A 24,089-nucleotide genomic window follows, 5' to 3' on the forward strand; every position below is an offset into this window, starting at 1 on the left:
CGGCATTTTCATTGCTCATATTCTGCAACACCTGGGTGACCAGGATCCAAATCTTGGAAACCGCCTCTGTGTATATGCAGAGATAAGGCTCTGTCACGCATTGGTCGGAGCCTCTCGTGCACTGGGTTGCCCTTTCACAAGATTTCGTTTCTGTTAAATGGGTTCTTTCTTTTTTTTTTATCTAAATAAAGTTGAAAAAGCTGCTGTTTAATGGAAAAAAAAAAATCCTCTATCAGTCATATAACATCCTCTGTTGAAATTTTACATTTTGAGAAAAGGAAAAAGATCGCTGCATGGTAGGAAAGAGAATATGCTAAGGTGCAATTACAGAATTATGATTCTCTACATAGGTCAAATTTTGATCCAGGAGTCATAAGAGGAATCCATCAAGCGGTGGTTCATATCCAAGTAATTATGGACATTCATCATAATGCTTTAGAAAATATCCAAGACCTGAACAAACTGAAACAGTGGGAACTAAATGGGTAGAATTGAAATAATTTCGAGATGCAATTTACTTCGAACAAAAATGTAAAATGTGCCTATCAACCACACAGAGCAGAAATGAGGAAATAAAGGCACAGGGTAAAATGTCATTCCAATTGCCACTTAATATTTAACCAGATCTTCAAACACCCCAAAACTTGTAACAGTAACCATTAATGAACTATTATTGTCCACAAAATTCCTATTTAAAAGTAAAACAAATATACAAACACTGACAAAATACATCAGCTCTGAGGGAAAAAGCTCGGACCTTAATCCATCCCAGGCTCCATCATATCCCACATGAGCTCACAACTGGCAGAAGAGAATTGCGTTTTCATGGCCAGGTATGCCTCTTAACCTATCTGCTGCTAATTTTTGTTGTACCTAAATATAAACTTAAGGCTAGACTCAAAAAAAAAAAAAAAGACTCAGCTGGTTCAGAGTTAGGGTTCCATCATGAGAGCAAGATGAAGGCATAGTTTCAAGTTTGTTGATGCTTCATTTGTACCAACCGGCAAGCAAATGCCTTAGCAGAAAACAGATGCAGCACCCAAAAACCTGCTTGAACATATGGAGAATTATGCCTGTAGTGTTCTATGTAGCTAGAAATTTAATCTGTCAACCTATTTAATACAAGTATGAGGAGGATTACCTGGAAAGCAAGAAGCCATAGGCAAAGTGATTTCTCTGTTGCTCGGCCAAACCATCTTAAAAATTTGTTGACAAGTGTTCCATCATCTGTCCCAGTAAGCAATCCTGTCTGAGGATCAAAGCTGCAGGAGCAAGGTTCACAAGTACATGAGGAAATTTGAAGGAAAAAACTACACACGTCTTTGACTTGGATTTTGAGCATAAATAAACCTGAAAAAGAGAGAAGCTACCTTGGCAAACGATGTCGTGGACATTTATAGTAGCCAATAAGCTGAAGGTAAAATAAAATACAGGTAAGTTTTATGCCAAGGACATCTAGCCTTTCTCTTAAAGGTTCTATACATACCGGGAAGAAAAAAGGAATGTTTCTGAGCATACCTGAGGGAACGATAAGAGGAAATTTAGAATTTGCGGCATGAAGAAGATCAGGAGTGTTTCACTGAAGGAGGGGTGAGATAAAGAGTAAGTTAGATTTCCCTCTCTTATAGCAAATACAACCATACTCATTAGCATGTTTAAATCGACTGCTGTGAAAAGGTCAAGACAGATTTAAATTCCATATAATCTTGGATAATAACAGAAAATTCGGCTATACCTTTCAAAAGAATTTCAACTATTGTTTCAATTATTGCTTAAGTGATCAAAAAATATCTTTTTGGTCATGGAAAAATAATTTTGTTAGGATACTGCCTAAAACAAGGCTCTCTTCGAGGGAGAACCTACATCCTCAAAAACAGAGAAAGGAAGAGAGAGAGAGAGAGAGAGAGAGAGAGAGAGAAAGAGGAAGAAACAAAGAGAAGAAAGGATTGTTCAAATTCCAAGCATGTTTCATTAATCCTTCAGGATGATGGTATTTATGGACTCATGGTATTCTAGTGTGACGTTGCCTCCTGAGAAAATATAAGCGGGGCACCCTGCAGATGGGCTAGCTCAAGCTGATGTAGAAATGGGCCTCGAACTGCTCGTGGGCCTATCAATCAGCCTCTCCCTAGGGACTGCTCAAATAGAGGTGAGGATGGGCTACCTTAGAAAGATATCCTTTACCTCACTTTCCCTCTTTCAAGGGTTTGTGGAGTTTCTCTCTCGCTATAGCATTATACTTTTTTAGTTATAATGTTGTACTTTAGGTAGGAAACTAAAACAAAGAGGGTAGGCAGACCACCTTGCCTATAAAATGAGTAAACAGCCATCTCTCTTCCTACTGTTATTGCAATGGCTTCATTGCTAAGGTAGGATATAATAGGTTCCTAGGTTGCATGCATGCCTACATAATATTCAACTCTTTTATTCAGTAGCATAGTAAGCAACCATCTTTCACTAGTAATTGTCTATAATCTTATTAAAAATGCACAAACATCATCTAAGACAGAAAATCAATGTACTTATGGGAAAAAAATGGAAGAAAGAAAAGAAACTTCAAAAAATAGAAGGGCTGGGCCCCTAATTTTGTCCGGAAAAAAAAAAGAAAGAAAGGATGAACCTGACAAAATTTCGCGTTCTTGCTTATCAGTTCAGATTTTGAAGTCTTCTAGGGTTCAAGACAGCATACATTTTGATTGAACCCTAACAAATAAGAAAATAACAAAAAGAAACTAGTATTTTAATTCACAAGCTGAATAATTTAGTTTAATATTGTCTGTTTTGTTTTTATAATCCCAAAAAAAGAATATAAAAGTATCCAAGAACACCATATACAAAAGACCCTGGCAATTATGTGAAGCAACCCTCCAGAGGCACCTTGTCATCTAGGTGCCTGCCTAGGCATCACCTTGACTACTATGTTCAGTACAACCTTCCCATCCAATGCATTATTAGATTCTCCATAATATCCTATCTTTACCCACTGAAAACCCGGTAACTGTTTCAATTCCTTACTTTTTCTGACATTTGAACAGATCAGCAATTTTCTGAACTGTTTTTTTAATTGATAAATTTAAATTTCTTTTGATTTTTGAAAAAAGAGTATATCATATATAAGCATGTCAAGTGCCCCATACAAATACTAGGGCCAAGCCTCCCCACCAACATCATTATTGCATTTCAGTTGTGCCCCAAAACAGTTGATTATTCACCCCTTGCTTAGCTAATAGTCAGATCATAGGCTGACCTTGGCACCCATCTAAAACTAGCTTCCAGCTCTGATGTATCTCCCTCATAACATGTCATGACCCCCCCCGCCTTTCAACTAATGTTATGCATCTTTATTCTTCTTAATATAAAAGATTTTTATTAAAAAAAAAAAAGAAAAAATGAGATCCCCCCTTCCTCTTCATCCTCTTCCTAACCCCCTCCTCTTAAGGAGGCTTACGCCTCCTTGTTCGGGAGGCTTACGCCTCCTTGTTCGGGAGGCTTACACCTCTTGCGTTCTGAACTACGCCTCACGCCTCTAGGTAGTGGAACGCCTCGCGTCATGCCTCCACGTTTTAAAACATTGCTTTAAATCAAAGCCCTAAATATGTAAACCCCATCCTAAACACGCAAGTTATGAACCTACATGTCCACATTTAGCACAGTACATAATGAGCATCAGGAATTACTCATTTGCTATTGCAAACACAGGTCATGTTGTGTATAGAGCCACACAGTGGATTTTGTAGCCAAAAAAAAAAAACGTATTTCAGTTATTCAAACATCCTTACTTAAAGCACATGACTGAGGTAATAAAGTCACAAAGTACCATTCCTTCACATGGTGGAATCTAGATAGATTTCAACTTCCAAACACCAATTTGCTGATCTAGAGAAAACTATAAAAGGGACAGAACTTTTACAATAGCTTTGACCTAAATTGAATTTTATAGTTTTGTAATTAGGGAGAGAAAAGGACTTGAGAAGGACCTACCTGAAGTGTCCCAGTATGCCAACTACAGCCATGGTCATCCCAGCAAAGTAAGTGTAGGTGTCACCCACAAAAACTGAAGAAGGATACCTAGAACACCCGTGACAAAAAGAACATTTAGAATGTTGTAGATGATTAAATGGCTGGTGAAAAGAGTCTTGTAAGGGGAAAGAGAAGAAAAATGTAATATGCAAGTTTGTAGAATGCTTAGAAAGCAATGCAATAGGTAGACAGCACCTTATGAGCCTACTTAATAAAGACAACAGGTTTAACCTCATCACCAGTTTTTGAGGTATCACCTCTTCGATAAGAAAAAGAGCAATTACAAGTGGTAACCTCTGAACCAGTTAATAGGCACACTGTTTGTCCTTTAGCTCGAATAAAAAAGATGCATTGCAGCTATTGCTTTTCTTCCTAGCATCCCCCTTAATATTTACCAGTTGTAACAAAGCAAGGCCAATGAAGTTGTGAGCAAAGGCTGGATAAGGTAAATAGAGAATGCATGAGCTTGTTGATATTCAGGATCTGTAGATGCTCCAATTTGCATCACATTATGTATCAAAATCTGTAATCACAGATAATGCATTATTTTCAGATAAATTGACACCATCAAGAAAAACAATATTCCAGCTGTTATTCCTTTTCTTACAGCAGATGCAATGACAACTGTCTGCCCAGCTTCTAGGCCATTTAGGCCAGCATGAATGTTGATAGAGTTTGTACAAAATACTGCTAAAAGTCCCATATAGAATTTATATATCCATCCTGTCCATATGCAAAACCAACTTAGGCCTTTGTAAAAACCCAATATAGAAAATACTTCAACTTGACTAATTATTTAAAAAAAAAAAATCAACTTGACAGTCAAAAGGTGAAATATCAATTATAATCAGCTAATCAATACTAAAATCGTATGGTCATAACTTAAAAACTTCTAAGGATTGTGACAGTTTTGACATTCTATGGTTATGAATCTATCAATATATTTAATGATATATCTCATGATTATTGTTTAAGAAACATATTCATGCATATGTTTGATGATAATATTTGCATGATTTTTATGTTACAGAGAGGATATATGGACAAACAAAAAAACAAGATGTCCACAAAATGGATGTGGTAGACTAGCAGATATGAATATGTTGAGTGGCAACAGTAAGACAAAAAAAAGGAAATAAGTGGAGTTTATCAAGGGGAGAAGTCAAGATAAGGAAAAGTTGAATCAGAAGGTAAAACCATAATAAAGAAAGAAAACAAATACACCAGTTCGAAAAGAGTGATTTAGTACAAGTTAAAGATATTAAAGGGATCAGGAGATGACCAGAAAAGGAAATGGTTTTCTTTTCCATTTTTCTTTTTCCGGGTGGGGATAAATGGGATGAAGCATTAGACAAATTTGTCTTTTATTCTACAAGCTTTTAAATTTTTTTAGGCTTCCTTTTTTTCTCAGTCAGAAGCTTCTGCAAATGATCCATAAAAGTTACCACAGTTTGATTCAATGTACTACAGTACCAGAGTACCATAAGTACACATAAGCACCAAGCCTTGTTGATCATGTTACAAGGAAAATTGCAACCAAAAAGGAAAAGCTAATTCCAATTAGTTACACATGGGCTCTAAAGATAGTGTGAGGTGAAGACAAATTGTAGATCAAATACTTATTGCCAATGAATGTGTTGAGGTGAAGAGGAGGAAAAAGGAAAAGGGACTGGTTTGCAAGTTGGATCTTGAAAAGGCATATGACAGGGTGGACTGGGATTTTTTACTAGAGGTTCTCAAGCGTAAAGGGTTTGGGGAGAGATGGTGCAGATGGGTAAAGGGATGCTTTTCTTCATGTCATTTATCAATACTGGTGAATGGTGTAGCTAGGGGTTTCTTCCCTGCAAAAAGGGGTATTAGGCAAGGAGATCCATTGTCTCCATTCCTCTTTACCCTAGTAGCTGATGATTTGAGTGCCATGATTTTGAGGGCTGATGCTAACAATTTGATAAGAGGTTGGAGGATTGGTAGGGAGGAGGTTGTGGTAACACACTTACAATCTAAGGGATTCTGAAATGGGGATGGTTGATGATTTGATCATTCAGTTAGGAGAAGTCTTTCTTGATCAGTCTTGTAGAGAGAGCAGAATTTGGAAACCTTCCTCTTCTGGTTTTTTCAATTGCTCTTCTTTCTACAACATTTTGCTTCAGACCTCTAACCTTGCAGGGAACTTTCCTTCAAAGGAGGTGTGGGGTAGCCCTGTACCCCCAAAAATTTAGGCCTTTTGCTGGGAAGTGGCACTCCAAAAAATCAATACCTTGGATTTATTGCAAAAAAGAGGCCAAATATGTGCCTCTCCCCCCACGTTTGTTGTCTATGTTTGGGTTCTCGTGAGACAATTTCACATTTACAAATCTCATGTCCCTTTGTGTTCTTTATTTGGTCTTGGTTCTCTTCTCTCTTTTTGTAGTCAACCAAAGGTTTGTGGAAGGATCATGTGGAGAGCCACTAGAACTGCTGTATTGTGGTCAGTGTGGGAGGAAAGAAACAATAGAATCTTCAAAGGTAATTGTAGATCCAAGGAAGAGGTTGTGGAATGAGTAACTACTAAGGTTATCCATTGGTTGAAATCCTGTGATCTTTTTAATGATTTCTCAGCTGAAGACATTTATAGAAGTTGGGGTATTGTGGCAACTACTACTACTTCCAAAGCTATGATACAGGAAGTTTGGTCCCCACCTGCGCAACAAAGGGTAAAACTGAACTTTGATGAAAGCTCTATAGGTAAGTCGGGCCCATCTGATAATAGGAGGTGTTTTCAGAGATAGTGAAGGCAAGATAATGGCTTTGTATTCAGGTCCAGTAGGAGTTGGAGATTCCTTAAGAGCGGAAATCTTAGCACTACATCGAGGTGTAAAACTGGCCAAACAATTGGGGCTACAGCAGATTGAGATAGAGGGGGACTCCAAATTGGTAATTGGGTGGATGCAATCAGGGCAGCTGAGAATTTGGCAGTATAGACAGCTGATAAGGGAAATACTTAGCATAACAAGGGAGGTGGGTATTTGTTTCAAGTGGATAAGGAGATCAGCAAATGGTTTTGCTGATGCTCTAGCAAAACAAGGGACTGTAAGGGAGATACTTTATTGGGCAGTGCTGTAATGTTTGATGTTTATTGGATCAACCTTTTCTAATAAGGGTTGACTTCTGTATTTCAGTTTAATTTATCTCTAATGAAAGTTATCATTTCTGATTAAAAAAAAAAAAGATAGTGTGACATTAAGACAAAAAAATCCTACTTTTTCGACTGCATGGAGATTATTTTCACTGTCTTGCAAACAAATATTTGTTCTGTTCTCAAAAACTTTAACCACTTGGAAGAGGTCAAGACTAATTAATGTAGTTAACCGCATTGGTACTGTTGTCAATAATAAATATGCATCCTTCATTTGAAGCACCAATGTAGAATACTAGTAGAATGGAATAATGTCACTCTTTAATTCTTACAAGATGTAATGATTTTTTTGGGTTATCACATAGTACGCATTAGCAGGGACTCAGGTGGGGACAGAGGATGCATATGAGACCAATTGGCCATACCATGGAGAGCCTGCAGTTCCATTGATTTGGTCTTGGACCTCCTATTTTGGAGTGACAGAGTGATCATCACAATTACATTTACTGGGTCATTGGCCTTACAAGATGAAAGTTAATGTTATTGACATACCATTTCCTTGAAGAAGGAATGAAAATATTGCTAGATTATGAATCTTAGCTTATGGTCATATAATATGAGCCTTCAAAAAGAAAAAACTTAAAAATATTAAATAGCATAAAAGTAACAGAACCCTAAATATTGTTATAGGGTAAAATATAGAATCAAATACCATATCCATCTGATGATGTATCTATCCACATACATGTTTATCATGTATGGATATGGATATAAATGCACGCTTTTAATGAAGAAGGTAAAGTATTAATTTGCATTTAATTGAAATATCAAATCAGAGACATCAGCACCCACGTACAGCAGGGGGCTGTACAATGGGAATATACAGAAAAGTTAAAATAGCATGCCTTGTATCTTCCTAGTCACCATATCTTCCAAATCTAGATATGGATATACATGCAACAAACAACTTACCTAGATCTAAAACCTTTAGGCCCACATATGGAATAAGGGGCTTTGGTATTATGATAGTTGTATGTCCAGCATATGCCATCAACAGAGGAAGTGCTGCAAATGAAGGCAATAGCAATTTTCTGTTCTACAAAATAAAATAAAAGAGCATAAGGATCTGTTTATAACTTTATTTCAGGAAGTTTTGCAGCAAATGGAGCAACTGTTTGGTCTGAAAAGGAAATTTTATTTGTCAAGAAAATAAAAAGAAAACTAAGGGCAATACAAGAACTCACACTCTCCAGGGAACGTCAAGAACATCATCTACAAATCCAAGCAGAGTCATGAAACAGATACACGCTAAGGCTGCATTGTACTCAACAAGCCACTGCATAAAAAAACTTAACTTAATCAAACATTACCGTTCAACAATTAAAACATACAATAATATAATATTGAGTAAATTACAGATTACCACCCTGTACTTTGGCATAGTTACACTTAGCCCGCATCCCTATTTTTGAGAACCCACGTCCCATTGTTTCTCACATCATCCCATCAAACAAACACAGGATTCAAGGAATCTAACTCGAATATTCCCTACATCTCACCCACGTCGCAGCAACCAAACAGACTGTAAGAGATGAGTAAATGGTGGGTAGACTCTCCATTAGCAAAATAAGCATACATGTGGAGAAAGGCCCCCAATCAGGTCTCCTCCTTCAGAGGTTTTCACAGGGACTAATCTTCAAATAGAAAGCTTCCAAAACATCTAACTTTAGGGGGCACTGGCTGACACCAAATATTTTTCATGGGGAATGGTTGCAAAGGAATAGGATGAGAAGCAATGGCTTGGGAAGATAAGCACAAGAAAATAAACCAAAGGGGGTGACTAACTAAATGCAAGAGTCATTGAGCCAAGAGAAGAAAAATCAAAGAATGCCTTGTCTAGAGAACTAATAAGAGCTAAATCATCTTGTGCTTCAAATTCCCCAAAGCCTCTCCTGAATCCCAAATCCCAATTGAATCTACAAGGAGAGGGAGAAGCAAAGTTACTAATGATTTTATTCATAAAATTGGAAATGGAATAGAGATTTGGAAAAGAGTCCTTGAGAGGTCTATACTCTATTCTCATATGTCCTCCTAAATTTTAATTTTATCCCCCATGCAAGCATCATATCTATTATTTAACATAATTGAGGAAGTCAAGAAAAACTTTGGAAATAGCCTTCCATGGATAGAAGAATGTAGCTCCATTTGAGAGGCCAACATTCCATTCATTTGTTGAAAGTCCATGAATACTTAGGACCACCTTGTGCCAAAGCTTGTCAGAATCCCCGTGTGCCAAAGCCCAACCCTTCCCAAATAAATTACTTTGCAACTAAGCCCAAAAAAAAAACAATTCCTAGCAACCCTTTGTTTAGCTAATGCAACAGCCATACAATTAGCCAATCTTGGTAGCCACTGGATTCTTGCATATTCCTTGCAAACCATTAAACTTTTTTTATTTTATTTTCTATATGCCCACACAGCTTGTTCACTATTCAGCCACTAACCAATCACCACCATTCAGTCTCCTTCAATGAGTAAGTTTCTTAAATTCATGCCCCTTGCTCACTGCACGCCATGACAGGCTGTCATAAGCTCTGCACTTGTAGAATTTTCCACTTCAATAGGATCCGAGAACAGAGCAGTTATATGACCCTCTTCATCTCTAACCCCCCCCCCCCCCCCAGCTCCTAAGGGCCCCAAATTTCCTTTGCTGCTACTGCCATCAAAAGTAAGCTTAATGAAGCCCCTCTCTAACCCTTGGGGGGAAACACAAGAGCTGGTGGATTTTGGAAACCGGTGGTAGAGAGGTTTGCAAAGAAACTAGCTCCTGTGGAAAAGAAATTATATTTCGGGTGAGAGGATGGAGGATGAGGGAAGGTTCAGAGTAGTAGGAAGGTGGAGGTCTGAGGTGTCGATCAAAGCCAAGACTTTCAAGTTCGAAGAGGAAAGGATCAAAGGTGAGGACGTAATGAAAATCAGAGAGAATAACAGGGCGACTGTGTTGGTGTCAAAGGAGGTCATCGTCTGGATGAAAGGTTTCATAGATGGGGCTATCAACTCTGGTAAGGTGATTGGCTGGACAAACTCAATGGCAGTTCCAGGTAAGAAATATGTAACTGAATTGAAAAGAAACAGAAAGGGATGGTTTATCTCTGTGGTGGAGTTTTTTGGAACAAATGGAAAGCAATTGCTTTGTGTGCCGGAAGGGAGGCTACGAAAAGGGTGGATGGACTTTGTGAAGGTGCTACAGTCTTTTCTTGTAGCCTTGGAAGTGAAGAGAGCAGAGGGGGTGAAGAGAACTGGTCAAAATTCCAAAGACCAGGGTAAAAAAGCTCAGAAGGGGGCAGTTTCGTTTAGTTCCTCTGGGAGCGTGGAAGTGCAAGGCATTCCGACTGAAGTGGTGGTTGCTTGTGCTTCTAGTCTTAGAAGATTATCGGTAGGAGCAGGGAAGGATGAGTGGAAGAAAAGAAGGGTGCTAGTGGCTGATAGAGGAGTGACAGATTGGAGAAGGGTTCTGTGTACAGTAGCAGGGGAGTTAGGATTTGGGAATGAAGCTATGTTGTTCCCTTTTGCAGAGACGAAAGCCGTGCTTGATGTAGGCAACCAGGAGCTAAGTTTTAAAGCAGTAGTGGTGGATGGAGTTCTGATACAGGTTCAGAACTGGAGTCCAATATGCAATGAAGTCGAAGTCCAAGATGGGGGTGTCCGGATGAAGCTTGTAGGCCTTCCTTTTCACCTCTGGCAGAACTCTGTTCTCGAGCACATCGTGCAATGTCTGGGAGGCATCTTGGTGAAAGCTGATAAGCAAAATCTGGGTGCCGTGGAGGTTGCTGGTGTAAGGCACGAGAACCTGCCGAGGGTCATTGAAATCTGCTCGAAGGAAGCCTGGTACAAGGTGTGGGTGGCCTCTGAAGTCAAACAGTCGTGGTGGGGAGGTGTTCCTAAGGTAGAAGATGATGAGCTGGCTGGGTGGTGGACACGTGGAGGGCATAGGTTGGGAGTTGAAAAGGTGGAGCAGATGAAAGGTTTTTTTGGGGTTACTGAACCGGTTGGGGAAAACCAAACGACAAGAAATCTTTTTAAGGAAAATATTTCAAATAGGTTTGAATTAAACAACTTAATGGCGGGATTTTCTTCTTTTGCTGACGTGGCGAAAAGGCAGGATGGGTTGGGGAGCCGAAAGGTCTGGTCCGAGCCGTTGAAGGTGGCGGGTGGGTCGGGCGGGGTGAAGGTTGAGCCGGGACAGTATTGGAAGGGCCCACGTGACAACTTAAAAGGTCACGCGGGCGGGTCGGGTGGGTGTAACACCGAAAGGGGGATCCATTTGAAGGACCCACGTGATAACTTAAAATGTCATGTGGGTCGGGGCAAAGGGGTTTCTCTTAGGGCGCTGATAGACAATGTTAATGGTCTATCATCGTCCCAAGTCGCGAGAAAGGGGGGGGGGCTTGTGCGCAGCGGCAGAAGATGGAGAAGATACCGGAGTTGCAGTGGGTTTCACGGCGAAGTATGGAGGAGCCTAGCCCACTGCGACACTCCTCAGAAAGGCCGAATCCAAGATTCGCTAGAGAAAGAACTGAAGAGAGGGAAGAAAAGGATGAAGGTTGGGCGCAATGCTGTGAAGGAGATGAAGAAGCGGAGGACCTTTCTGCTGATGGTACTGCGTGGGCAGTGTAAACGACGAAGGTAGTTGTGCTGGAGGTGACTTGGATGGGTGGAATATTGCAAGCTTATTTCAGGGTGTAGATTGCAATCGGGTCAACTCATTCCCAAGATTACAGAGTGTGCAAGGATTATCAGAAGGGGTAAACCGGGAGAACAGGAAGCAGAGCAGGAACACACCATCTAGGGGTGAACCAGGGGTAGAGTGGAAAGATCACCAGATTGACCAAAGGATAGAAGTACTTCCCAACCAACTAAGGGAGACAGATGTTTACCAACCTCTGGAACAAGAGAGGGAGGCCAGGAGCAGTCCTCTTCTAGCTTGTCCATCAATCCCAGGTAACCAAGTGAATTCAGTTTGTGCAACTAATGTGTCTCCTGTGTCTTTGGTTCCAGATTCTGTTTATGTTCCATGTCCTGTAGCCCATGAATATGCAGCCGTGCTAGAAGGCGGGCTCTCCGAGGAGGGGGAGAGGGGAAGGAAGGAAAGTGGGAAGGGGTTAGTGGAGAGGAGGGAAGGGGAGGAAGGAAGAGGGGAGGGGTTAGTGGAGAGGAGGGAAAGGATTGAGGGTAGAGATGGAGGGAAAGGAACAGGGATAGAGGGAGGTAACAGGAGAGGGAGGATGGATGGAGAGGAAAGAACAGAGGTGGGACCAGGGGAGAGGAAGAACGGGCAAATGGGCAGAGTTGGAGGAGTTTCTGTAGGAAGGGTAGGGGTGGAGGACTCGGTGAGAGAAGACTTGTTAGCAGAATTTGTAAGGAAGTTGGGTTGTAGGTTGGAAGATTTGAATGTGTTGAAAGAAAGATTATAGAAGAGGAAGAAGGAGATCAGAACAAAGAAGAGGAGATTGAGTGAAATAGAGAGATTTAGAAGGAGACAAGAAGCTCGGGGTAAAAGGAGATAGGAGGAAAGGGGGAAGGTAGTGGAAGGTGGCAAGGGGTTTAAAAAAGAAGTGGAATGAAGATTCTTAGTTGGAATGTGAGGGGAATTGGGAGGGCAAGGAAGAGAGCGACAATAAAAGAGGTAATAAAACGGTTTGACCCAAATATTGTGCTGTTGCAAGAGTCTAAGAGAATGGAGTTTAATAACAAATGGGCACGAAGTGTTTGGAAAGCTAGGGTGATTAGCTGGGTGGTTGCTCCCTCTTGGGGTGCGTCCGAGGGGATTGTAACAATGTGGAAGAGGGATGTGGTTGAAGGCCTGGAGGAGTTGATCAGAAAGTACTCGGTTTCCATGAAGTTTAAGCATGTGGGTGATTTTACGTGGGTGCTCACAAATGTTTACGGACCGAATGACTACAGAAAGAGAAAGGAGTTGTGGGAGGAATTGGCTGATGTTAGAGGGTTGTAGAATGGTCCCTGGTGCATGGGTGGGGACTTCAATGTGATTAGATTCTCGGAGGAATCCAATAAGGTTAACCAGAGGGTGACAAAAAGCATGAGGAAGTTTAACAGCTTTGTGGATGACTTTGAGCTTAAAGAGATCCCCCTAGCTCATAAGACATTTACTTGGTCAAATCTCCAATCTAGACCCATTTTCTCTAAACTGGATAGATTCTTGTTCTCTCTGGATTTGGAAGATCATTGGGGAACCTTGGCTTCTAGAGCTCTTACAAGGATGACCTCCAATCACTGACCCATTGTGTTATGTGAGGAAAGAAAGCGTGGAGGTCCTACCCCCTTTAGATTTGAAAATATGCGGTTACTCCATCCAGGGTTTACTAACAAAGTGAGGGAGTGGTGGTATGAGTGTAACCCATTGGTGGAATGGGAGGGGATGAAATTCCATAAGAAACTTCAATTTTTGAAAGCAAAAAACAAGGAGTGGAATTTGGTGGAGTTTGGGAGGATAGAAAAAAGAAAGGGAGATTTGTTGGATAAGATTGAAAGCCTTGACTCTAAAGAAGAAAGGGGAGAATTTGGAGAGGAAGACAATGAGCTCAGGAGAGATTTGAGAAGACAGTTAGAGGACTGCCTGCACAAGGAGGAAATTAGTTGGAGGCAAAAATCTCGGTGTAAATGGGTGCAAGAGGGGGACAGAAACACTAGGTTTTTCCACTCTCTAGCAGATGGCAGGAGAAGGAAGAACCTAATCTCCAAATTGGTAGTAGATGGAGTTGAGCTTGTACATCAAGAGGAGATTGTCGGGGGCTGTGTGGAGCACTTCAAATCTATTCTAAGAAGGCCTGTATATAGAAGGGTGTGGGTAGAAGGATTGGATTGGCCAGATGTAGGGGTGGAGAACAGGAGAAGGTTGGAAAGAAGCTTTAGTTTAGAAGAGATTAAGGAGGCTATATTCTCTATGGATAGAACAAAAGCTCCAGGGCCGGATGGGTTCACAATAGCTTTTTATCAGGACTGTTGGGATATTTTGAAATATGATCTTTTGCGGGTGTTTGAGGAGTTTTTCAGGAGAGGAATTGTCAATCCGGGTGTGAACTCTACATTTATAGCCTTGATTCCAAAAAAGAAATGTGCTTCCCACCCGAAGGATTTTGGCCAATTAGCTTGGTTAATAGCTTGTATAAGATCATTGCAAAAGTGTTGTCTTTGAGGCTGAAAAAGGTATTGCCAGATATCATTGCACACTATCAAGGAGCTTTTGTGAATGGAAGACAAATTATTGATCAGATTTTAATTGCTAATGAGAGTGTGGAGAACTTTAAGAGGGATAAGAAGAAGGGAGTGGTCTGTAAGTTGGACTTGGAAAAGGCTTATGACTTGGTGGACTGGGACTTCTTGAGGAAAGTTTTGACTAAATTTGGGTTTGGGGCTAGATGGTGTAAGTGGATCATGGATTGTGTCCGGAATTGTCATTACTCAGTGCTAGTGAATGGGACAGTTGTAGATTTCTTGCCAACCAGTAGGGGTATAAGACAAGGAGACCCCCTTTCTCCTTTCTTGTTCATTCTAATTGCGGAGGTTTTGGGGAAACTAATTCACAGAGCAGATTCTAGGGAGCTCATTAGAGGCTGGAGAGTTGGGAGGGTGGAAACCCCCCTCACTCACCTGCAGTTTGCTGACGACACGATTCTGTTTTGTGAAGGCGGTAATGTGAACTTTATAAGGAATTTGAAGTCGGTGATACATCTGTTTGAGCAAATGTCCAACTTGAAGGTTAACCTTGGGAAAAGCTGTGTTGTGGAGGTGAATTTGGAGGAGGGAGAGATCAGGGAGAGTGCTGAAGTGCTGAGGTGTGAAGTCTCGGGGTGGCCTTTGAACTACTTAGGGTTGCCTTTAGGTGATAATCCCATAAGAGAGAGCTTTCGGAACCCGGTGGTGGAAAGGTTTGAAAAAAGAATGGTTTCCTGGAAAAAGAACTACCTCTCTCTTGGTGGGAGAATTACACTTATTAAGGCCACGCTTGCTAATTTACCTATTTTTTTCATGTCGGTGTTTAAAATTCCAGTGAAGGTTGCTAATAGATTGGAGAATCTAATGAGAGATTTCTTGTGGGAACCGGGAGAGGAAAAGAGGGATCATAGAGTTAGTTGGGATATAGTTTGTAGGAGTAAGACCTGTGGTGGTTTGGGGCTTGGGAATATTAGGAAAAGGAATATGACTCTGTTGGGAAAGTGATTGTGGAGATTCCCTTTGGAGAAGGAGAAGCTATGGGCTAGAATAGTGGCAAGTATTCATGGGCTGGAGCATAATGGATGGGACGCTGGAATCAGAGCTAGGACCACAAGCAAATCTCCTTGGAAAGCCATTCATGACCTGTTACCAATTTTCTCCCCTAATATCAGGTATGATTTGAATTCCGGTAACTCCATAAAATTTTGGGAACAAACCTAGGTGGGGAGTGCCCCTCTAAAGGATTAGTTTCCTTCTTTGTATGCTCTTTCTGATTTGAAAAATTAGTCAATCTCGTCCTTCACCACCCCGTCCTCTTCCACTTCTGGGATTGAGTGGAACTTGGGTCTAAGAAGGGATTTGAGGAACTCAAACTTTGACAATATTTTGAGCCTTATTGCACTTCTTGATAACGTTGTCTTAGACCCCATTAGGGCGGATTCTAGAATTTGGACACCTACCCCCAACGGCATCTTTTCTTGTGCTTATTTCTTCAAAGTCTTAAGTTAGTCCATCAGTCCTACCTTTCCCCCTTTTCCTGTTGATGAGGTTTGGTGCAAAGCAATACCTCCTAGGGTTGGTAGTTTTTGTTGGGAAGCCTATCTAGAAAGAATCAACACTGGTGATCTACTCCAAAAGAAGAGACCCAATACTTGTTTGTCACCTCAGTGGTGTGTTCTTTGTAATGCGGATGGGGAGACTGGTTTTCACTTACTGGTGTCTTGCAATTTTGTGAAGTCAATTTGGGAATGGGCTTTGTCCTTTTTTGGATGTAGCTGGAATCCTCCATCAGACTTGCAGGGCCTTTTTTCCCCTTCTTTTTTCAGGTGGCGGATAAAAAGGGGAAAGACAATGTGGAGAGGACTAAGGGCTGCAGTATGTTGGACACTTTGGGAAGAAAGAAACTCCAGGATATTCTTAGAAGCTCAGAGAGGAGTAGCAGATCTGAGGGCTATCATTCATATTAGGGCAGTACAGTGGCTGAAATCTTTGAAGCTTTTCACAGATTACACTGTGGATGACATGCTGAGGAAGTGGGGTGAAATTGCAAATTGCACATAGACCAAGTCAGTAATGAGTGTGGCTTGGACCCCTCCACTTGGTGGATTTGTGAAACTAAACTTTGATGGGTGTAACAGGGGAAATCCGGGACAATCGGGGATTGGGAGTGTTTTTAGGGATGAAAATGGGGTCATTTCTGCCATGTTCTCAGGCCCAATTGGAGTGGGTGACTCCCTTAGAGCTAAGATCTTTGCAGTTATGGAAGGAGTCCAGAAAGCTAAGGAGTTGAACATCAGGAAACTCTTAATTGAAGGGGATTCAGAGGTGGTAATAGGGTGGCTAATTAAAGATCACAGTGGCTTATGGAAGTACAATAATGAGAGGAGGAAATTCAAGTGGCTGGTGCGGGGGATGGAAGTTAAAATACGTTGGGTTAAAAGATCGGTTAATTCCCTAGCTTACGGTTTAGCTAAACAAGGGGCAGAAAGGGATTCACTGCTTTGGGCTAAGCTGTAACTATAGTGTGTTTTCTTTCTTTTTTTCCTTTTCTTGAGGTTCTTTGTTGCTCTTGGAAGATAAGCGTGTTTGTCTTCCTATTGTAAATCTTCTATTGATGAGTTAATGAAAGTGTTATTGATCAAAAAAAAAAAAAAGCCCCTCTCTAATGGTGTCCAGCTTTTTTTAGTTACGATCATTTTTTGGTTCAGGATTGTCTTTTTCTTTCTTTTTTTTTTTTTTGTAAAGCTGTTGTATATGCAGCTCATTGCTGTGGGAAGTTCCTTTCTTTTGTTTTGTATAATACATTACCTTCTTCAAAATAAATAAATAATGTCATCTGTTGAGAAGGATGAAAAGACATCCAATGACTTTATCCAATAGGCTACCTTAACCAGGATACATTCAATAATTTTTTATTGGAAAAGGTAACTTCATTAAACAAACAAAAGGAACATACAATGCCAACCACTCACAGCATGAGTGTTTACCCCATATTTTATCTCGAGATTTACAACACAGCACAAACAAGATTCTCCCGTTGAGTCCCCTGCTTTGCCAAAGTATCAGCCACACCATTGGCTGACCTCCTTGTCCAATTAAATTGTACTCCAGCTTCCCTCATCTGCTGTCTAAAAGTCCAGACCCCCAGACATTTTGTCTGCAGCCATCATATTAACAGCTTAGAGCCTCCACCTCATAGCTTTGAAACCCCCATGCTTGGCTAGCCCCAATCTTAAAGTAATTCAGCTCTTTATGAATCTCCAAAACCTATTGGGCCAGAGTAAAGTGCTACCAGCCTGTCCTCCCCATCTCTGAATACTCCCCCAACTCCCGAGGATCCCAGGTTGCCCAAAGAACATCCATCAAAGTTCAATTTTATCCTTTGATGTGCTGCAGGTAACCATTGATCCAGAACCACATTCTTTGTTATTGAAGATTTTGCCACTATCGACCATCCTCTAAGAATGTCCTCAACTGAATAATCTTTGAATAATTCAGTTAATTTCAGCCAATGTATGACTTTAATAAGCATGCATTCAATGACTTGTTCCTTGGATGTCTCTATCCCTTGGAAAATTCTGTTATTCCTCTCTTCCCATAATGACCAAAGGATGGCAGCTCTCGTGGCTCTCCACATCAGAAGGAGGGGTCCACTTGCAACGAAAGAAAGAAGAAAACCAATTCCAAACAAAAGAGGCAAAAGGATAAGATAAATAATAGATGTGCAATTGTCTCACAACAGCCCAAACAAAGACAACAAACATGAGGGGAAAGTCAGCAATTTGGCATTCTTTTTTGTAGCTTATCCCAAGTGTTGATTTTCTGGAGCACCACCTCCCAACAAAAAGCCCTTATCTTTGGGGGTTCAGGATTACACCAAATTTCCTTTGTGGGAAAGGAACCTGCCATGTTAGAAGACTGAAGGAGGGCAATGAAGAAGGAAGCATAAATAAAATAGCCAGAGGAGGACAGCAACCAATTCTGTTGTAAACAAGATTGATCCAGGAACATTGCATTGAGAAGGGAAATGAGTTCATCTACCAGCCCATTTCAAACTCCCTTAACCCTCTCCTTAGTCCCAAGTCCCAAGAATTTTCATTTCCAGAAAAAAAAAAAAAAAAAAAAAAAATTACTCTCCCTTTGTTTAGGTTGTGTTTGTTTACGATACAAACGCCGAACCAGGGTATTTATGCACCCCGGTTCGCGTTTGCAAGCGTTTGTTTGAAACGTAAAAAAGTAATGATTATCAAAGTAAAATTGCATTTTCTGACACTTTTGTACTCTAAAAAGAGAGCATTACTGTACCTATTTTTTGGATACAAATTTGTATTCATTTGATAATTAATTTTTTGACCAAAGTTGAGGCATTGGAGCATAAGATAGTTGGAGAAGTTAATGATGGGCCCACACCTTTGCATCGATTTCAAACAAACAGGATGAATGCAAAAACGGTTTAAAATGTGAACCGTATTTGCATTCATGAACCGAAAAATGGGTAAATATGTAGTGTACATATTTGCATTTGCATTGCAACCAAACGCAACCTTAGGGAAAGGAAATAGATAGACAAATCTATCTTTAAGAGAGGTATCCCCAAACCAAACATCTTCCCATAAATGCACTTTATTGCCTGCACAAGCATCATACCTGATATATGGAAGAAAGGAAGGCAATAAACCATGGATCGCTTTCCAGGGAGAAGAACGAGATGCCCTAGGATCAAGACTAGCATCCCACCCATTGCCTACCATGCCATGAATACTCACAATCACTTTATGCCACAAATTATCTTGTTCTAGGAGGAATCTCCATAGCCATTTTCCCATGGTGCTACATTCCTTAGTTTAATATTTCCTATCCCTAGAAGCCCCACTATCCCTACTTCTAGACAACACCTCCTACTTCACCAAATTATCTTTCTTTGTATCCCCTGGCTATCACAAGAAGTTCCTTACTAATTTCTCTAGTTGATTGGCCACTTCGGTGGGGATCTTGAATGTAGATAAGTAGTAGACTGGCAAATTGGTCAAAGTTGACTTTATTAATGTTATTCTTCCCCCTAAAGAGATGTAATTTCTTTTCCACCCTGCCAGCCTCTTTGTGAATCTTTCCACTATTACCAAAAGCTATCAAAGTTTGGGTCCCCCCCCCAAAGGTAGTCCCAACTCCCAAGTACAACATCAACCAGTCCCCCACCTCACAACCCAACAACTTAGTAAGGTTTTCTACCTCATCTCTCTCTTTATTTATTCCCACTATGCACATTCAATTATTGCCTCCTTACTTCCCCTACCCCTTGAAAATTCTTGCATTCCACTCCTCCCAAATTGTCCAAATGAGTGTTGCCCTAGTGAATCTCCACATAATTCTTCCCCTTTTTAAATGAATGTTGATGAAGAAAATAAGTTGGTCATACCTGATGAAGGAGTCAACCTACATCCAAATAAAGAGCAAAAGCATTCCCAAATACAAGTAACAAATGGGCAGGAGATTAGTAAGTGATAGCATGCTTCATCGCAAGAATTACAAAGAAAGCACCAATTAGGCCTTCTTTTACAAAGAACATTAAGAGTGTTAAATTCCTCATAGAAAACCTCCCAACAAAAATCTCGAATTCAAGGAGGGATAGGATTGCTCCAAACCACTTTCACATTAAAAGGCTGCGAAGGGGAAGTGGGTAAAGACCCTGAAAAGAGAAACACTAGAGAAGGAACCTAACGGATTAGGAGTCCAATACACCTATCAATCTTAGAAGGATCCAAGAAAACCCCTTCCAAAAGATGTAGCAAGCCAATGACATCAGGATGTTTTGAATGATGAAGGCCCCTTCTTATTTTGATCCTTCCTTTTAGTAGTTCTACCTTTTCACAAAATTAGCACCCAGCCCATCCTACTTCCTACCGCCCATCTACCATATCTTGACCTTTTCATAAGATGTAGGTGATCCAACCACATATTTTCAAAGCAAAAGGGAATAGGGCCATTGTGTAGGTAGCAAAGGGCAATGATCTGATGCAGGCTAAGATAAGATCTTACATGTGAGGTCTTCCCAGTGTTCTTCCCAATCCACTGAAAACAAGAACCCATCCAATTTAGAACAAATAGGCTTTGCCTAAAAATTTGTCCAAGTGAATTATTGCTTGTATTAAGGGCAACTCTCTGAGATCAAAACAATTTAGGAATTGATTAATCCTTATCATGCTTGTTGTGAGGTTCTGATTAGTATTGTTTATTTCATTCAAGAATCTAATTACATTAAATCTCACTCTTGAACCATGGCCCTTCCCATAGTCAAACAATTTATGGTTGAAAGTTCATGAAAATTTAAGTTGAACCATGCCATCAAAATAAACCATGAGAAACCAACTTTTAAAATATAAAACAAGAATAAACATTTCTTACTCACATTGGAATCTGAGGTGAAGTTAAAATACTGAAACAATATTGCCAAGACCAAGTACACAATCCCAACAACAATGCCCAATGATTCAGGCCTGCAGAATTACATAAATATAATCATTCAAAAAGCTTGATTGTTTAAAAAACAAATAAGAAATTAATCACCTCAACTTAACAAAGCATTATCCCAATTGGGATGAGCCACATGGATCCTGTTTTGCTGTTTCACTCTATCAAAGGCCATATCCATAAGGACCTTATTGGGTTGAGAATAGACTAACAAGAACTAATGGGTAGTGTAACATAAAGAGGCCAGGACAAAGTGGATATTTGAAAGCAATAGCAACTACCAAGGTTCTTCAGTTGTTAATGGAATTTAGCAATTTACTCCGAAACAATCTTATAAGTTGAATTTATCTACTTCAACCCCCCATAGTCAAATGCGTATGCATACAGACAAGCACTGAAAAAATCAACACAGTAAGTACTTTAAGTATATTTCTCCACACCCATGCAAATGGATCCAACAGAAATTATCAGTTAAATTATAGTATGTTGTAAAAGTTTATCTCATAAACAATTCAAATATATGATTGACCTACAGAAAAACAAGACATAAATGATACCATTGTGAATTTATGATATGTTAGTGTGTGCATGTATAGACTGTTAACCAAGAATGAATGTATTCCAGGATAAAGGGTAAAGGGTAACCAAGAACTCTAAAGTAACATGGAAACCTATACAGACAATGAAGCATTACTTTAAATACAAAATACAGCCCTTATGCCTTGTAACTTGGAGCACCAATAAAAAGCAGTCCATCTCACCCCTACTGACAAGGTTGTCAATGGTCATAAGGCATATCTTTAAAGAAACACTTATAAAATTCTAGGGTTTACCTCTCAGTGCAAGCTACACTTAAGAAATCTGGAATCCATTCATTGAGCACAGTGGACACAAATTAGCAAGATGGAAGAAGTCTCATTTGTCCAAACAAGGTAAAGTCACCTTTGTGAAAAGCACTTTATCGAATTTCCCAGTCTACTACTTATCCTTTTTTTTTTTGATGAATTACTACTTATCCTTCTCTAATATGGCTTCAGCATTTGGAAATAAAATGAAACAGGACTTCTTATAGGACAGATCAAATGATTAGAAGTACCACCTCGTTGCATGGTCTCAAATGTGTACTGTCAAGAACAGAGGTAGATTAGGTCTACAGCCATTCCACCTTATGAAAAGGACCTTGTCAGGTAAGTCTCTATGACATTATGGGGAAGATAAGGATGAGCTATGGAAACAGGTGAACAGAAGTAAAAAGTGCCCAATCAAAAATGGCTTGAGAGACCCCATCTGGAACATAGAACAAGTGATTCCAGCATGTGGAAGGGCATCATGAACTTGAAGATAAAGGAGGACTTCACCAAGCTTATAGCTTTCAAACTGAAGGAAAACATATCCTGTTAGTTTAACCACAGCAACCTAACCCCCAAATTTCTCCAAAAACATCTAAATTATAAATTCCAAATACAGTTGTTCTCTATTAACCCCCCCCCCCCACACACACACACTTAGCTAGGGAATCTGCCACACCAATTGTCACTCTATGTCTCCACACCCATGCCATTCCTATTTCCCCAGTCTCATAGCTTGCAGGTGCTGCCATGTGGAGAGATAAATATGTATGCTTGGATACAACCAAATTTCACTAAACGAAACTTTTATTCAACAATAAAGTTCCAATTTGAACTACTCCGTTTATAGACTCAACATAAAGGTTCAAATCTCCCATTACAAACTCCATTTCCAACTTCAATCCCACTCAAAAAAAAAACAAAACAAAAAACTTGTTTTAACATTAAATAATAGACTCATCTCAAGTAGACCAAGTTGGAAACAGCTTGGGGAGTGTAAAACCCAAGTGATGTTGAGAATTCAATAGACTAAATAAGATTTTCTAAGACAAACCCCCATGGCCTGGCTGCAAAAATTGACTATATCCAAAGGGCTTGTACTCCAATGTGAAGTTTTTCTTTTCAATTTACAACAGATTCCACAACTCCAATGCACATTACCAAAACTTCCCCAACTTTCTACAACCAGTCCTCATTTTTCATCAGTATCGCTAATTTTTCCATTGGTACCGGTTAGAATATGAATCTCAAGTATGGTGCATCACTAAGTCAAAGCAACTAACATGATCCTTTCAACAATTACGGATCCAGTAGAGCAACACTGAACCATTTAGTTATTTCAACTAAAACAATTTGAAGGGGGAAAAGACAACACAATAAAAAAAGAACAACCTACACACTTCATAAATCAAAAGAACAGTTGGAGAACTTACACTTTAATTGAACCTTGAGGAGTGCCTTTCTTATTGATGTCGTAGCCGAAGAGATTGCGCCTCAGCACGTACCTGGAGCCTACAGAAATGAGAAAAAGGGTGACAATGAACCCCGCGAAACTCATAACAGAGTTGATGAAGATGGATTTCTTCAGTTCCTGGTCGATTTGATAATGATAGAAGATCAGGTAGAAGTATGCAGCAAAAAAGACGACGGAAACATTCAAAATTTGCTTCAATTTCGTAGGAGCAACCGGAGGATCGTCTGGATTTGGCGCCGGTCTAACCATGATGCGATATCTCTCAGTCACTCTCTCTGCTCTTAGCTTCTCTCTCAGTCTCTCTGATTAAGAATAACTCGGTCCCCTAACTCGGAATCCGACTCGCTTATCGAGCCAACGACGAGTTTTTATAGAACTCGGATTACTTATTAAAGTCGAATTAAAAAACTATTGGATGAAAGACTCCAAGTCCAAAATGAGTTCGGCTTCAGTGCAAGCACTCTCAGTCAGGGCAACGTTCGCGCAGCGAAAGAGCGTGCCACGCGCCCCGGAAACGTATGCATACTTAAAACGTGCGAAGTTGGTGGTGACTATTGCTCGCTCTTCTTCTCCGTTGCGCTCTCTTCCCACTCCAACCTTTTCCCTCTACGTCCACGGGCTACGGCACACTAAAAGAATTAGAATTTTAGACTCAATTGGCTCTCTTGTCCAGTCGCTTCAGTAATCTGTGTTTAACTCGTCGATTTTTCGCTTTCATTTTCTCGGATGACGATTACAACAGTTTCTTGCATATTTCTAATTCGAATAATACGAACTCGACATAGATATAAGAAAAAACCACGACAGAAATTAAATTTTCAATCCCCTCGTAGTCTATTAATAGCCCCCCCTATAAACCACATTCTACCCGTGAATTTGACATCAATCCACGGGTAGGATTTCACCCCTATTCTATTAGTAGTTTCAC

At 40.2% G+C, this 24,089-nt stretch overlaps 1 protein-coding gene across 1 annotated transcript; it reads right to left on the reverse strand.

Moving 5' to 3' along the window:
• Positions 1-591: 591 nt before the first annotated feature.
• Positions 592-23,659, reverse strand: LOC104588568 (uncharacterized). Its single transcript, XM_010246555.3, has 11 exons — positions 23,121-23,659; positions 20,778-20,865; positions 8,380-8,471; positions 8,108-8,226; positions 4,628-4,743; positions 4,416-4,543; positions 3,982-4,068; positions 1,519-1,579; positions 1,371-1,411; positions 1,142-1,262; positions 592-1,047 (listed from the first exon to the last, which is right to left on the reverse strand). Exons 1-11 carry the CDS (start codon positions 23,408-23,410, stop codon positions 988-990), a joined length of 1,203 nt encoding a protein of 400 aa, XP_010244857.2. The 5' UTR covers positions 23,411-23,659; the 3' UTR covers positions 592-987.
• Positions 23,660-24,089: the final 430 nt, after the last annotated feature.

This window comes from Nelumbo nucifera, chromosome 6 (genome assembly GCF_055504915.1).
Source record: "Nelumbo nucifera cultivar China Antique chromosome 6, China Antique-T2T, whole genome shotgun sequence".
Taxonomy (NCBI): domain Eukaryota; kingdom Viridiplantae; phylum Streptophyta; class Magnoliopsida; order Proteales; family Nelumbonaceae; genus Nelumbo; species Nelumbo nucifera.